Here is a 17,562-nt window from a genome sequence, read left to right as displayed (position 1 = left end):
AATGCTGGGACTTTAAACTTCGTGAGGAGAACAGGGGTTGCCCAACAACTCTCAGCACCCTTAGCAAACTACCGCTCCCAGAATTCTTTGGGGAGAAGCCACGGCAATGTAAAGTGGTATCACAGCGCTTCCAAAGTTTGGTGCGAATGCGGTCCAAGTTTGGGATTTTCTGCCCCATGTTTCTGAAATTCTGCTGCCTTGATTTCTTTACCTTCTGAAGATACAGGACCAACGGTTCCTGTGACATTTCCTGTCACCCTTGGAGGTGCAGGCGTTGGCGTGGCCGTGAAAATCTCCATTTGTGCTGCCTTTCCAATAACTTCAGACATGTTTTGAGAAAACGCTAGGAGATCCCTTGGTGTACCAAATTTATAGTGGAATGGAGGAGTAGCTATTGACTGCAGCTCTTGAGGCACCGCCTCCTGGATTCCTAACGCGATTATTTTTATCCCATCCCGCCTCAGTCGGCTTGCTGCTTCTTCCACGGGATCATCCGACATCGCTGAAGTTGTGACCACCACAATCTGGTTCCTGTCTTTTCTTGGGCTTCTGAAAAACGTCTCGTGGACCCTTCGTATGGCATTCCCAGTCCTTAAAGGTCCACCTTTGAACGAAACCTTTTTGAGTTGGTTCAGCATGGGGTTCTTTGCTTTATAGTCATCCAGCTGGAATTCAACCTTCACGTCATCGCTGTATTGCACGAGTGCAATTCGATACCTGTTTGGGCCAATTGGGAGACTGTTGATCATTCTGTTAACGAAGGATTTCACAGATGGAAAAGCCCTTCTCCCAAGGGCATCAGAGCTGTCGATCAAAAGGACAATATCTGCAGATTCAGAGGCTGAGAAAGCAGAAAATAAAAACTTAGTGCATAAGCTTATCAGGGCTTTACACAGACAATAAACATACCTTCCAACAAATTGAAGGTAAAAAAACGGGACCCCATCTTCCAGGACCCCATCTTCTCATTTTTTCTTTCTTGTGAGAGGACGGTGGCCATTTAGGGTGCGGTGATCTCTCATGATTCCCCTCCCCAAAGTGTTTTGGAGGGACATAGTGCCCCAAAACATGCCTTTTGGGGCACCACACAAGATCGTGGCCCCCAAAGTGCTTTTCTTGTGGGAAATCACAGCATGAAATTGCACGAGATCACAGTGCCCAAAGTGGCCGCCATTTTTTCCCCTCATGAGAAAAAATAGGTTGTCCTGGTTTTTCTGGGACAGTTGCAGGGTATGAATAAATAAAAAGAAGTGGAACCCGAATATGTAAAAATTATACAGTTTATCATGAATTCTCTTTTATTTGTTAATATCCTCTGATGTCAGAAATATACCAATATATCTATTGCTCTTGTGAACTTGTATCCTCAATTTATTGTACTTTGTATTTACACTGAAATTGCTTTAGTCTTTCTTGTAAATTGCTCTAGAGAAATGAAGGGCAGTGTAAAAATATCTTGAAGAATTAAGTGCATCAAATGTTATAGCATGCCTCACATTTCCCTGCGGTCACACTTTGTCCTCCTAATTTACACAACACACAAACAAAACTGGCTTGCTGTTGTCTGCCCCTGAATCCTTGTCTCATTAAAAATAATTTAATATTAAGGATAATAATGATAATGCCAACTATACATATGCAGTTTTCTAAAGTTTCACATGTAGCTATCCCAGATCTGGCTCAATATATTTTGGCACCTGAGGCAAAAAAAAGAGGGGGGGGTGCAGTGCCCAGGGAACAACAGACCCAACCATTTCCTCCCTATGAGTGTGAGGAGACCAGCATTCTCTCCTATTGTAGAGATGGCATCGAGGGAGGGCTGCCAAGGAGACAACAGATCCGGCCCTTGCTGCCAATGGTGGTGGCAACAGCAGATGATGCATTCCTTGGAGGCCAGATCTGCTGCTGCCCCTGCGAATCCTGCCGCCTGAGGCACCTCACCTTGCCACATGGGTGAGCCGGCCCTGAACTCCGTCTCTCCCCCCCCCCCCCCCGCTGCAAACCTACTACCAAATATCTATTTGAAAGGAGCTTATGATCTAAATTGCCACCAGACTGGAAGGACCACTGAGAATTTAATAAAATTTATATAATTTTCTAAATTACATTTCAAAATAACCATTTAGACAACCTTAAATCAGTGACTTCCCTTCTTTTTCCGTGGTTCATTTTGCATACCATACATCCCTCCATATTTTGCATTAACGAAACCATTTAATAATCCATTGTTACATCCATCAAAACTTATTTACACCGTTGAATTTTTCTCAATGCTACCAGCATCTTTAAATAGACACAATTGAAAATTGTGAAAATTGTGTTTATTTAGAACCACTGATCTTAACACGAAATATGACATGCTACATTTTTTTAAAAAGGATACTGAATTACCAGGTCTCTGTGCTGTAGAAGTTTGTGCTCCGAGAGTAACCAGAAAAAACATTAGAAACATCTTCATTCTGTGTACAAATGAGCCAGGAAAAAATCTGGAGGTGGGGAAGACATCATAATCACATTCATTTCATTATTTCATTTCACTGATACCATTTTTTCCTCCAAGGAGTTCTAGGTGGCGTACAATACGATACAATAATCTTTATTGTCATTATCCCATACAGAACAACGAAATTGAAAATCTACATCAGACATTCAGAAACCAACAAGCCTGCTATCCCAGCCTGGTTAACCCCCTAAAAACTCTGATACCCCATAATTAAATACAATATACTCCCATAGAGACTACCTTAAAAAGGTAAAGGGACCCCTGACCATTAGGTCCAGTCGCGGCTGACTCTGGGGTTGTGGCACTCATCTCGCTTTATTGGCCAAGGGAGCCAGCGTACAGCTTCCGGGTCATGTGGCCAGCATGACTAAGCTGCTTCTGGCAAACCTTCCAAGCAGTGCAAGGAAATGCCATTTACCTTCCCGCCAGAGTGGTACCTATTTATCTACTTGAACTTTTTGGTGTGCTTTCGAACTGCTAGGTTGGCAGGAGACTACCTTACACCACATTTAAAACCAAAATCACATTTGAATAGAAACTGTTTCTCAGGCAGCTAGTCCTAGTCTTTATAACCCTGTACCTTCTTCCAGAAGGCAGAAGCTGAAAGAGATCATTTCCGGGTTGCGCACTGTCCTGCACTATCTCTGCAGCTTTCTTATGGCACCTGGAAGCATAGATTTGATCCAAGGTGGGAAGAGTGCACCCAGTTATTCTCTCTGCAGTCTTTACAACCCTGGACAACATTGTTTTTTCCTTGACCATGAAGCTCCCAAACCATACACACAGACCATAAGTTAATACACTCTCAACAGTACAATGGTAAAATGCCATCAACAGGTCCTTTGACAGATTATTTTTCCCGAGGATACTCAGAAAATAGAACCTCTGCTGTGCTCTCTTCATCAGGTCTTTGCTGTTTTCTCCCCAGGTTAGATCATCTCTCAACTCCATTCCCAGAAATCGAAACACCGAGACCTGTTCCACACACTTCTCAAAAATAAGTGGCTGAATATTCAATTTATATTTCCTAAAGTCCACAATAATCTCTTTTGTTTTCTTTAAGTTAAGGAGTAAGTTGTTCATGGTTCTCCTCCTCCTCATACCATCCTCACAACAACTCTGCAAAGGTGGTTAGGCTGAGAGGCTGTGACCAGCCCGAGGTCACCCAGTGTCAGGGACTGGCTAGATGAGGAGAAGTAGGGGACAGTGCCTGACAAAGAGGCTTTCAGGGCGAGTGCAGAAGAAGATAGTATGGATCCAGGTTTGTGGTGATGGGAAACAGGACAAGGGACAAGGGACAAGGGTGAAGGGACATGGGTGAAGGGTGAAAGGTCAAGGGTGAAGGGTGAAGGGTGAAAGGTCAAGGGTGAAGGGGGAAGGGTCAAGGATGAAAGGTGAAAGGTCAAGGGTGAAGGGTGAAAGGTTAAGGGTGACAAGTGAAGGGTCAAGGGTCAATCATGAGGTCACCCATTGTCAGGGACTGGCTAGATGAAGAGAAGTAGGGGACAGTGCCTGACAAAGAGGCTTTCAGGGCGAGTGCAGAAGATAGTATGGATCCAGGTTTGTGGTGATGGGAAACAAGACAAGGGACAAGGGACAAGGGTGAAGGGACATTGGTGAAGGGTGAAAGGTCAAGGGTGAAGGGTGAAAGGTGAAGGGTGAAGGGTGAAAGGTCAAGGGTGAAGGGTGAAAGGTCAAGGGTGAAGGGTGAAAGGGTCAAGGGTGATATATGAGAACAGAGGCAGGAGTGAGATGTGATAGAGACAGTACCAGAGCCAGTCAATAGCATTAAGTTTAAGAGCCTACAAGACCCCCTTCCTTCCCCTAAAACCAGGCATTTCATCCATGTCACAGAGCAGAAAACCAGACAGAGACAGAAAGGGTCCCTTGGCAGCCACCGTAGGCAGCAGGAAGGGTCTTACACATACAAAATGAGTTGGTGTGGGAAGGAGCGGGCACCCTGGGCAACAGCTCAAGCCTTGTGGGAGTACACTTTATGGATCTCTGTGTGTTTCTGTTTGATGCTAATAAATGAACCGATTAAGAAACTCACCGTGTGCCTGGTTTCTCTCAGCTGTTCGCCTGTCAGCTACCTCATAACAACCAGGGAGTTTTGTGGCAGAGCAGGGATTCGAACCTTGATCTCCCAGGTCAAAGTCCAACACTATAACCATTACACCGCACGCTGGCTGAATGGTACCACTTTTATGCATTAAAAGACAATTTGTTCTCCTGCCTTAGAAAACCAGTTGACTCCAGCTCACTGTCCCGGGTCGCATCCGGCTGTCAACTCAAACACCTTCAACGCAAAAGAGGGCACATACCTGGGTCTCCCTCTGAAGATAGATAGATAGATAGATACAGTGGTACCTCAGGTTAAGTACTTAATTCATTCCAGAGGTCCGTTCTTAACCTGAAACTGTTCTTAACCTGAAGCACCACTTTAGCTAATGGGGCCTCCTGTTGCCACCGCGCTGCCGGAGCACGATTTCTGTTCTCATCCTGAAGCAAAGTTCTTAAACCTGAAGCACTCTTTCTGGGTTAGTGTGAAGCATATGTAACCCGAGGTACCACTGTAATTTATTACGGTCGGAGACCAGCTTATAAAACACACTTGGGAGTGCAATTCCAGAAGGAAAACAAACATTTAAAACAATGTACAACAATAAATTTAAAATTTATAAATGTGATAAGTGTATAGACACTTAAAACTTTAAGATAAGCTACCGCAGAGAGATGATCCAGAGTTATCCATGGAACCGAGTTTGGGGATTTTCTTAACGAACTAGTTTGAGTCGGGGAATGGTCTGCGCCTACAGATCTGTACACAGAATCTGGCGACCATCCGGGTCATCTTATGATCTTTGCCTAACAGGAAAAGGTCCAATTTTTGCTTTTCCAGGAGGTCAGCAAGCCTCACCAGCAGGGGACCAATAGTCTCACTACGTGTCTCTTCATAAAAGGGACATCTAAAGTGCTCTGGGCTTCCTATGAACAACAGCAAAGTCTCTGAGAATATGGGATTTTTTTAAAGGATCCTTCCAGGACCGGTCTCCCTCTGAAATGAGGATGGGGTGCTTTTGGTATCCTACCCCCTCTTCAACTGGATGAGCTCCCTTGAGCCACACAAAAAAACTTATGAGAACTCTGGAACTAAAAATATACACATCCAAGCATGCGAGCCAGTTCCCATTAATGTGACTCAGGCGTCGTAACTGAGATCCAAAGAGCCACTTTAGGAAGTCTAAGGGGCGTGAGCTTGACCAGTGGGATTTTTAAAAAATGTCTCCTTCGAACATTAGTCCTCCATGCATATCAGAAGCTGTTTCTGAAGCTCCCCTCTGATTCAAAAGCAGTCTGCCATATGGCGCGAGCTGAGAAACACGAGCAGAACTCATTGTGCAATTCCTTGGAGCCAGAGAAATATCTGGCCTTTTTAAACATCTCTGTTTTGCCCTCTGGCTTTATGAACTTAATCAGGCAGACAAAAAGAAGCCATAAAAAGCCCAGTGGAGTCACAGAATCATGGAGTTGGAAGGGACCCTGAGGGCCATCTGGTCCAACCCTCTTCAATTCAGGAGTCCAATTACATACGACCTGCAATTCCCTCATTGCATTTATGAAAGGAAAGGTAAAGGTAAAGGGACCCCTGACTATTAGGTCCAGTCGTGACTGACTCTGGGGTTGCGGCGCTCATCTCGCTTTATTGGCCAAGGGAGCTGGCGTACAGCTTCCAGGTCATGTGGCCAGCATGACTAAGCCGCTTCTGGCAAACCAGAGCAGCGCACGGAAACGCCGTTTACCTTCCCGCCGGAGCGGTACCTATTTATCTACTTGCACTTTGATGTGCTTTCAAACTGCTAGGTTGGCAGGAGCAGGGACTGAGCAACGGGAGCTCATCCCATCGGGGGGATTCGAACCACCGGCCTTCTGATCGGGAAGTCCTAGGCTCTGTGGTTTAACCCACAGCGCCACCCGCGTCCCTAAAAGGAAAGGAAAAGTAGACCCAAGCTATTTTTTTTCAACTGACTGATGGCCAGGTTTAATTCAAATCCATCCAACCTCCTTTGGGGAAGGTTCTCAGGCAGGGTGGAAGGAGAAAGAACTTGCCCATGTCAAGACCACCTGGTGGAAACCCTTACACCTATGGTTCTTAATTGTAAACTACAGTGGTACCTCAGGTTAAGTATTTAATTCATTCCGGAGGTCCGTTCTTAACCTGAATCTGTGCTTAACCTGAAGCACCACTTTAGCTAATGGGGCCTCCTGCTGCCGCCGCGCCACCAGAGCATGATTTCCGGAACAAATTAAGTACTTAACCCAAGGTACCACTGTATGACACTAGATGGCAATAGTGAGCTATGGCAAATTCAATAGATGTTTCAAAACTTTTTTTTAAAAAAGCCTCTTCACAAATTTCTTTTTTATGTGTCTAGATTCTACCTCTCTTTCTCTCTCACACACAGAGAGACAGAAAAACAGTTAAAAACAACAGTTACTTGAATAACAATCACAACAGAATGGAATGCCTCTCTCATGTGACTCACAGTCAGCCAATCACATGAGGGAGCTACCGCCAAAGGAAAACCCCTAAAAATACACAGCAATTCAATATAAGCAAACATTCCCGTTTCAGGGAATTAAATCATTATCCTTAACAACCCTTGCCGAGCCTCACGCCCCTCCCCACCCTTATCACTGGGGGGGGGGGGGGGGCAGCAGGACGTTCCCCCTCAGGTGCCAGAACGTCTCTGCACACTTTTGCCTTCAGCTCTTCCTACTACTGGCATGTGGACGCCAAGATGCCAAGAAAAGGAATTGACCTGGCGGCTGAGAAAGTTTCCCCACCCCTGGTTTCATAAACTGAAACTGACACAGGGACAAATGGAAGAAGATGCCTTCACCCCGGTATGGCTCCCTTTTATCCCATACACAGCCCAACAAGACAACGACAAGAATCCACCAACAGCATACGAATCAATCTGGCTAACCTGATTCAAAAACACCCACCCACCCCACTCACACATGAAAACAATGTTCACTACGGCCAATCACAAACAAACAACCACACCCTAGGCCAACCCCAACTTCTCTCACCACCAAAGGAGCACAAGCGAATAGTAAAGAGAACCCGCTCAAGCGACGCTGACACAAAACCCCACACATACATTAAGTAAAATGGAAACATCGCCACGCCACCCCACCCCTATTCAACATGGCCCCTTCCACCTCTTTCCCCCTTTTCTTCCTGATGTAACACTAATGTCTCAACAAATGAAACTGATCTGTAGAAAATGTAACTTGAAAAAAGAGACATTACACATCCTTTTGTAAACCGAGAAATCTTTAATAAAAAAAATACCGTACATTAAAAACAAAACTTAACAGTTGCCAGCATTTTTTCTGGATGCGAAGCCCGATGTAGGAAATAATTTTACTGTACTGGTTTTTCCTTTCACTGTCTATTAAGAGTATTTCAAAAGACATGAACCTAAACAAAGATGAGGTCATTAGGGCAGGATGGGAGAAGCAGCGGTCCTCTCACAATTTGGCACATTGAAACTTGCCCTCTATTTTATTCACCCATGTTAGGATTGATCTTTATTTACTCTAACATACTTCTGGTGTGGCTAATCAGTCCCACTCCCCCCTCCCCCCCGCTTCGAAATCCAACAGCTGTTTCATAATTTTTTCCCCATCTGAAATCCATCCATAAACCTTTTATTTTGTCCATCCGTTTTGAAGTATGGAGTTTTTATCAGATGTAAGGGATCAAGTCCTTTGCCAAATGGTAATCAAATTTCTTTGAAACCAAAAGCCACAAGCGAGAGCCAATTCTCAGTCCTCTGCAGAACAAGCAAATGTTCCCACAAACGCATATTTTTCATTAGCGGTTCCAATAACTTGGATACACTAATGGCGATGAGTCCAACCATTGCATCCATCTAGCTCAATATTGTCTACACACTGACTGCAGCGCCTCTAGGTTTTCAGGCAGGAGGCCAGCGCTACCTAGCGATACCAGGGATGACCTGGGCAAATATGCTGACTGCCCTTCTGAATTTCTGAATCTTTATAAACCCAGCCTTTCTTTCAAACTTCTTCCATCTTTCAGTGCCTCATTAACCCATCTCAAACCATTTATTTGCAAAGATCCTGGGGGTGCAGTTGTGCTCATGGAAGTCACTGTGCTATACATGAGAATCTGTAGATAGGAAGGTAAAGGTAAAGGGTAAAGGGACCCCTGACCATTAGGTCCAGTCATGACCGACTCTGGGGTTGTGGTGCTCATCTTGCTTTATTGGCCGAGGGAGTTGGCGTACAGCATGACTAAGCCGCTTCTGGCGAACCAGAGCAGCACACGAAAACGCCGTTTACCTTCCCGCCGGAGTGGTACCTATTTATATACTTGAACTTTGACATGCTTTCGAACTGCTAGGTTGGCAGGAGCAGGGACCGAGCAACGGGAGCTCACCCCATCGCAGGGATTTGAACTGCCGACCTTCTGATCGGCAAGTCCTAGGCTCTGTGGTTTTACCCACAGCGCCACCCACGTCCCTTGTAGATAGGAAAGGGGATATTAAATTAGATGTGCTCTGCCCTTTCACTTACTTTTCTTCTTATTATTTTTGTACTCAGCTCAAGTCCAACTCACCCACTGAACCCTGTGAGGGACTGACAAGCTGGCCAGAAGCCAGTGACCATGTCACAAGAGTTAGCAGGAAGAGGAGAGGCAAAGACCCAGGGGGAACCCCAGCTTTCTTCTGATTTCTGGAGAAGGGGTCTCTGACACTGATATATAGGCTGTTTGCAAAGTTGGCAGGAGAGAATGAAGCCCTCCAGTGAAAAGTCATACAGCTGCTACCTAAAGGAGTATGCAGACCAGCTTTTACAGTCATACCTCGGGTTACAGATGCTTCAGGTTGCGTTTTTTCAGGTTATGGACCGCTGAAACACTGAAGTACCGGAACGGGTTACTTCCGGGTTTCAGGGGTTGCGCATGCGCAGAAGCACTAAATCACGCTTTGCGCATGCGCAGAAGTGCCGAATGGCAACCCGCGCATGTGCAGAGGTGCCGCTGCAGGTTGCGAACGCTGCGGGTTGCAAACGTGCATCCCGCATGGATCACTTTCGCAACCCGAGCATCCAGTATATTTTACTGAACTTGCAATGGGTTTATACGATGTTCTCTGTTTATCGGTCATTCATCCCCATAACCTCACGCTGAGATTATGCAGCTTTGCTGGCTACTCTTGGTTGTCTCCCACTTTCCTGTCATTTCCTGTCATGGGACAACTGCAGAAGCTGACGGATAACAAGCAACTTTTGTGGGAATAAACAGCCTGCCTGGAAGTGTGCTAACAGCTGCATCTGCTAGACTGGTGACTGGGAGTGGCCGCCGAGACCACAGTCTTGAAAAACCTACATTGGCTCCCAGTACATTTCTGAGTACAATTCAAAGTGTTGGTGCTGACCTTTAAAGCCCTAAACGGCCTCAGCCCAGTATACCTGAAAGAGCATCTCCACCCCCATCTTCCAGCCCAGACACTGAGGTCCACCTCTGAGGGCCTTCTGGCAGTTCCCTCACTGCAAGAAGTGAGGTTACAGGGAACCAGGCAGAGGGCCTTCTTGGTGGTGGCGCCCACCTTGTGGAACGCCCTCCTATCAGATGTCAAGGAAATAAACAACTGTCTGACCTTTAGAAGACACCTGAAGGCAGCCCTGTTTAGGGAAGTTTTTAATGTTTGATTTCCCCCCCCGCTTTTTTATTATTATTACTAATATTCTGTTGGGAGCTGCCCTGAGTGGCTGGGGAAACCCAGACAGATGGGTGGGGTATAAATTATTATTATTATTATTATTATTATTATTATTATTATTATTATGGTACCTCGGGTTAAGTACTTAATTCGTTCCGGAGGTCCGTTCTTAACCTGAAACTGTTCTTAACCTGAAGCACCACTTTAGCTAATGGGGCCTCCTGCTGCCACCGTGCGATTTCTGTTCTCATCCTGAAGCAAAGTTCTTAACCTGAGGTACTATTTCTTGATTAGCAGAGTCTGTAACCTGAAGCGTATGTAACCTGAAGCGTATGTAACCTGAAGCGTATGTAACCCGAGGTACCACTGTATTATTATTATTATTATTATTATTATTATTATTATTATTATTATTATTATTAAGTTCTAAAGACGATGGGGAGCCTTCATAGATCCCAGAGGCTCCCCAAGGCAATCACCTTCCATGTGTTAGGTGACAAGCATAGGGATGGAGAAACTTCACAGCTAGTGCTTTCACGATCTCTGCCTCTCCTCACGAGGCAACCTCCCCAATACGAAGCACCCAAGGAGTGCTTTAGACAGCTGGAGTCCGTGATCAAGGTATATCTTCCGGGCTTCATACTGCAGAGCCAGATCAGAACATCATTACAGAAGCTCATGCATTGTCCTCCTGGATATTGCCTGGACTACATTCCAAGAAACACTGTCCTGGCTAGCCTAGAAAGTCTGCCCACATTTAGGCACTGAGCCAGGCTTTTGACAGTAGACATGTGGGACAACTTACAAGTACATTTACTTTTTGTTAGTGATGGCAGGCGGCCACAGGAAACGGGAGGGCAAAGTCTCTCCTTGCAAAGGATGCTTCAGTGACACAAGGCATGAATCTCCTGAAGTTCTCCACTCAAACATATTTTTCTCCAAAAACAAACTCCAGTTCAATAAGGACAGGGCTAAGCCCAATAACCAAACAGCCCAACAAACACTGAGCGTATTGAATATCAGCTGGAAAAAAAGAGAGGGGAACCTGGGTGGTAGAGGTAGAACATCTGGCTGCAACATCTGGCTTCAAGGTATATGTATTACTTTAAATAAATAAAGTAGGAGTGTTAAACAGAAAAAATTGTCCCAATTTCCTAACAAAGCAATGATGAAGAAGAAGTGCCTATATATTTCTCATCACCCCACCCCACCAGTAATTTTATAGAGTTAGAAAACAGCAGTAGGAAGAAGACTTACCTGTGTATTTTGGGTCACTCCAACTCCAAAAGCACATCACAGAGCTGGAAAACATGCAGGAAATAATAATAATAAATCAAGCAGGTTTAGCACATTTCCTTAAAACAAGGGTTTGAGGATTTTTTTTAAATTTTAAAAAGGATAGCATGATAACGATTTATGAAATTGTACACGATGTGGAGGAAATGTTTTCTCCCTCTTCCATAATATTTGAACCTTGTGTCACCAAGAGAAACTGATAGGGGCTGGATTCAGGACAGTCAAAAGGGTACACTCTCACAATGAATGCGTAGAGATGTCTGCTAGCTTAGATGGTTTTAACAGAGCATTAGATAAATTAATGGAGGATGAGCTTGTTGATGGTGATTAGCCACAATGGCCAAAAGGAACTTCTCTGACTGCCAGGTTTAATTGGGGTGGGGATGAGGAAGAAGAAGAAGAAGAAGAGGAAGAAGAAGAAGAAGAAGAAGAAGAAGAAGAAGAAGAAGAAGAAGAAGAAGAGGAGGAGGAGGAGTTTGGATTTGATATCCTGCTTTATCACTACCCGACAGAGTCTCAAAGCGGCTAACATTCTCCTTTCCCTTCCTCCCCCACAACAAACACTCTGTGAGGTGAGTGGGGCTGAGAGACTTCAGAGAAGTGTGACTAGCCCAAGGTCACCCAGCAGCTGCATGTGGAAGAGCGGAGACGCGAACCCGGTTCACCAGATTACGAGTCCACCGCTCTTAACCACTACACCACACTGGCTCTGTAATATAGAAAGTTACTGTATAGAGAATGTTAGATTGTTGATCTATCTGGCAGCACTGACTAGCAGAGGTTCTGCAGGGCTTCCCAACCCTACCTTTAAATGCTGGTGAATGAACTTGTGATCTTCTACAAAGCAAGCGTGTGCTCTACCACTGAATGATGGTCCTTCTCAGTGGGAGAGAACTGTGACCTGTCTGACCACTGTGAAAAACTGAATGCTGGACCAAATGGAACTTACGTTTATAGTCCTCTGACAGGGAAAAATATGGAGATAGCAGTGTGCAGGGCAGCAATCTCACACCCGGGTTCCTAGGAGTAAGCCCCAAGGAACTCCAGTTGGTTTTACTTTTGAATGGACCATATATAGCAAAAAATGAAAATCAAATGCTTTCACTTTACTATTAAGACGCTCACATTTAATCTCTGATGATAGTTGTATGTGAAAGTTCTGCTTCTATTACACAGTGACAGCAGAGGGGAGGAGAGAAATGAATTGTGGTGTGATCTACTAAATTAGGGTTGCCAATTTTGGGGTAATTTCACACGAAAAATAAAGCTTTTCAGCTATTTGTAAGGAAAATCGCCAAAAACGGCACTGCAGAGCTGGGTTGCGCTACATCCAGATTTTCATGGACATTGTTTGCGATTTCCGCCCAGACACTGCTTCTGACTGCATTATTCCTTATATGCTCGGAATCTGTATTTTAAATTGTGCGTTTTGTTGGAATACCTTGCCCAAACAAACTTCCAGACTGAGTGGGGGAAATGTGCCGTTGAAGAAGTTTTGCTGTGCGCTTAGTTTGCTCTAGAGGCTAACAGCACAATCTACGCAGAAGTCCCATTGATTTCAATGGGGCTAGTTTAGGTTAAGGGGGCACAGAATTGCAGTCTTTGCTTGGGAGTAACTCCTAATAGACTCAGTGGGACTTAATTTTGAGAAGATGTATACAGAATTGCAATGTTATAAGAAGGGGAATCGGCAGTATGCACCAACCGATAGGCAAATCTGTAACAGAATGCTCAGTACTAGAAGAAAATTCATACAGAAACAAACCATGGATGTCAACAGTCATGTTGTGTTCCAGCAATAATCTCATTTCCCCCTCCTCAAGATTTTGCAGAATAAGAGGATCACAAAGCAGCGGTTACTGTTACATTGAGCAGTCATAGATTAGTACCTTTAAACTAATGTCACTCAGTGGAAGTTAAATAGGTGCTTAAATCTCCTAGGAAATCAGTAGGACTTTAAAAAGTGCTTAGCGGTGAATAGATTACATCTATGGAGGATATATTTATGCTTTTTTCTGCCCTTGTGAAGGCCAGTGAAATATTCAAGAACTGTGCAGGAGGGAAAGGAAAGGAATGAGCATGGTATCAGAATGATGCTACGCTTAGAAAAGAATGGTGTATATATCCACTAAGCAAACATTGCCAGCATCACAAACGAAGAGTTAAGATTCAAATTAAAAAGCGTACACTATGCACATTTTGTGTGTGTTTAAAATTGGAGTAAAGTACTGAACACAGGTATTGGGCACAAGAGTTAGTTATGCATTCTTAAAACAAAAGTTTCCAATACCAGAATGCAATAGCTTAAGTTTTGAGAGAGAAAGAGAGAGTATTTATTAAGGCAACATCAAAACATTAAAACAGTATAATTTTAAACAAAATAAAAGCACATTTCAAACTTATTTTCAAAATTCTAAAACACCCTGGGCTCCTTTGGGAGGAACGACAAGATGTAAACTGAATAAATAATTATGGGAACAATTAAAAACATTCAGAGCTTCTAAGAACACTTTGAAGCAATCACATACAGTCACGACCTCTCATTTCAAATTGGACTGTAAAATCTGCAGTCAATAATGTCTTTCTTTAGTATATCATGTCAAGGGGGCGGGGGGGGGGGGAGCCACCTCAATATCTACACCCCAGGAAAGTCTTCTGACAAAACAGTAACTTTAAAAAATGGTTTTTTTTTTTATCTCAACAACACCAGCAACCCCTGACAAGCAATGAATGAAGACACTTACCAGTTGACAAGGTAGCTGCACGACTTCGTCAACCGCAAAGTGGCTCAGGAAAGACTGGCCCCTTTTATGAGCAGCATTGTCAGCAACATCCCATAAATCCTCTCCCAAGGCAGCAAATTGGAACAAATTCCCTGGAAAAGCAAGCTGCACCACCCACCCTTGATTTTGGTTACTGCATCATTATCTCTGAATCCACAGTCAAAGGCCATAGTGGCATTTTCAGAGGGGATTTCCTCTCTTCCACCCTGTGCAACTGGACTGCAAATTGCTGTATAGAAAAGAACTTGGTTTCTTGTGAATTCCCCTCTCTTTCATCCCCCCCTCACATCTGTTAGTCCCCCTACCTCTTATCACAAGCTCAACTTGTGCCAAATAATATAGCAAAACTACTGGCAGTGGTTATTTGCAGAGGAGTAGCTGGCCGCTCACCATATTAAACAAGGTGACAGCCAAAAGCAAAAGCCCCAACCCAAAACGTTGTTTGGTAGCATTTCAAGAGACAAGGACACAGAACGTAGAACTTTTCTGTGCAGTTCTGTTGCGTGTGTGTTCCTCTCATGCAACGAGTCTGCACAGCTTGCCCCAAAGCTGCTCTTCTGTCGAGGGAATGGCATACTGTCGAGTACGACTTGCCAAGCTAGCAGTTCGGAAGCACGCCAGTGCAAGTAGATAAATAGGTACCACTGTGGCGGGAAGGTTAACGGTGTTTCCGTGTGCTCTGGTTTCCGTCATGGTGTTCCCTTGTGCCAGAAGCAGTTTAGTCATGCTGGCCACATGACCCGGAAAGCTGTCTGTGGACAAACACTGGCTCCCTTGGCCTAAAAGCAAGATGAGTGCTGCAACCCCATAGTCGCCTTCGATTGGACTTATCTGTCCAGGGGTACTTTACCTTTTACCACCACCTCCTCCTCCTCCTCCTCCTCCTCCTCCTCCTCCTCCTTCTTCATTCCACCTTATACCCGTATATCACCCAATATCTATAGTCTAATTAAACTCTGATTCTTTTTCAGAACTACAATAAGGATTGTCTACTGCATGAAATTCTAATACGTGGGTAGGCAAACTAGGGCCCGGGGGCCGGATAGGGCACAATCACCTTCTAATTCCGGCCCACGGACGTTCCAGGAATCAGTGTGTTTTACATGAGTAGAATATGCCCTTTTATTTAAAATGCACCTCTGGTTTATTTGTGGGGCATAGGAATTCATTCATATATTTTTTCCCCAACATATAGTTCAGCCCCCCCACAAGGTATGAGGGACAGTGGACCGGCCCCCTACTGAAAGTTTGCTGACCCCTGTAATCTAATAGGTAAATGTTTTGATGCTGTTGCGAATTTCACTATGCATGCCCCACAAAGATTCTTCATTGCTATCCAAAATATTTGATGTGGGATTCGAGGTGTTTTAAAATCCTGGTTACTCATTCCTCCACAACTGTGTTTTGCAATTTCACACTGTGCCGAATTACTTTCATGAATTTAATGTCAATTAATGTAAAAGGCGGGGGAAATAAGTTCTGTATGTTAAACGCAATATCAGGACAAAATGCAGGCACTGAAACAGGATCACAAGAGACCATCAATTATTGTTGGCATCCATCTGTCTCAGGAAGCAATTATAAGTTGAGTCAAGTTGTCTGGCTCTTGATACAATATTGGACACAGGAAAAACAGTATTAAGGAGTTACTTCATAAGCTTGTCTGCATATATATAAAAACATGGAAACGGAAAAGAGGAAAGCTTAAGAAACGTCCGGGAGATAAAGGAAGATAAACTTTGGAAAGAGTGTGTAATGTTTAGAACACACCTATACATGAGACTTGAAAAATCGAGCAAGCTTTGTTATTTTTGGAAAAGCCAGAGATTTATATTTTTTTAGCTTAAAGCATTTCTTGCAAAGAGAAATCTAGAACTTACTTTCCAGGCAGGGTGATACGCACAAGAAACATTGTCGGAGTTTGTGTTGTTTTATATTTTTCCTCCGTAAATCTGACCCAAATAAAAATAAATCATTTCCTGAACAGTTTGGAAATCCCTATCGACGCAAAATAAAATGATGTTGACCGTTCCTGTCCAGGATACAGAAAGGACATCTGTTATAAATATGGCAACCCTAAGGAGAGTTGGAAGGTACCTTGAGGGTCATCCATCTCAACCCCCTGCCATGCAGGAATCTTTTGCCCAGCGTGGGGCTCGAACCCACGATCTTAGCAGCACTAGGATCCACTCAATGAGTCTGCACTGGCTACTGGTTTTTAACTGGGCCAGGTTGAAGGTTTTACTATTAATATAACACTCTTCATTGGGACCAGTTTACTTGAAGGGCCACTTTGTCCCTTATGTGCTTATTGGACTGCTTCAATCGGTGGAATTCGGGAGGAGTCAATTTGGTGGCGTGGCAGCACCAGCCGCCGAGAGTGTCTTGATGGTGCAAAGCGAGGGTGAGGCTGGGATCGAAGGGCGCAGGGCTGTGCGATGCTGGCAGGGCGGCATGAGCAGCGCCCCCCCGAAAAAATTACCTGGGGCCATTGCCCCAGCGGGTCCCCCCCCCCGCTACATCCCTGGGTAAGCACCTGTGCTTTGTAAGTCCCTGCCTTTTAACGTTAAGCCTGCATGTGGTGTAGAGCCAGTGTGGTGTAGTGGTTAAGAGCGGAAGTCTTGTAATCTGGCATTATATTGTCAAACAAATTTACTTACTATTAACCATTCCAAAATTAAAGTCCTAATTTTTTCCAGGAGTCGTAAACTGAATAGATGGGAACTCGAGGGGAAGCCAATTGAACAAGTTTACAAATTTCAATATCTAGGAATTTACTTCCAGTATAATATGGGATGGAAAGCGCATATCACATATTTACAAAATAAGGTCAAAGCCCTTATCTATGCTCTATTACGCTTCTTCTTTACTGCGGGGGCTATGCATGTTCCATCCGCCTTAAAAGTTTATAGTGCAAAAGTGGTTGCAACTATGGCCTATGCGGTCCTTTTATGGGGCGCTTTTGTAAACCTCTTGCCTCTGGTGACATTGCAAAATCTTTTTCTAAGACGCCTTCTGAAACTACCCTCCTGTGTAAGCAACTCTGCCATTCGCTTAGAACTTAAGACCCCCTCCCTAGAGATTCTGATGTGGAGACATGCCTTTAATTTTTGGCTGTCCCTCTGGCATAAATTGCCAAACTACTATCTTATTCAGTGCCTTTGGAGAGATGAATTCACCAGCCCATGGGCAACAAAAATCCATTCCAAACTGTTGTCTT

At 44.3% G+C, this 17,562-nt stretch overlaps 1 protein-coding gene across 1 annotated transcript in view; it reads right to left on the bottom strand.

The window, feature by feature from the left end:
• LOC114607442 (collagen alpha-6(VI) chain-like) overlaps window positions 1–16,254 on the bottom strand; it is a 71,383-nt gene extending 55,129 nt beyond the window's left edge. The window contains exons 1-3 of the mRNA XM_077916351.1: window positions 16,223–16,254; window positions 2,392–2,486; window positions 212–841 (exon numbers count right to left, since the gene is read on the bottom strand). Coding sequence (XP_077772477.1) covers window positions 212–841; window positions 2,392–2,486; window positions 16,223–16,254 — 757 coding nt within the window. The remainder of the gene's footprint in view (window positions 1–211; window positions 842–2,391; window positions 2,487–16,222) is intronic.
• Between the last annotated feature and the right edge of the window lie 1,308 nt (window positions 16,255–17,562).

The sequence above is a fragment of the Podarcis muralis genome, chromosome 12 (genome assembly GCF_964188315.1).
Source record: "Podarcis muralis chromosome 12, rPodMur119.hap1.1, whole genome shotgun sequence".
Classification (NCBI taxonomy): domain Eukaryota; kingdom Metazoa; phylum Chordata; class Lepidosauria; order Squamata; family Lacertidae; genus Podarcis; species Podarcis muralis.
Note: the sequence above shows the minus strand (reverse complement) of the source record. Positions and strands in the feature narration are given on the sequence as shown.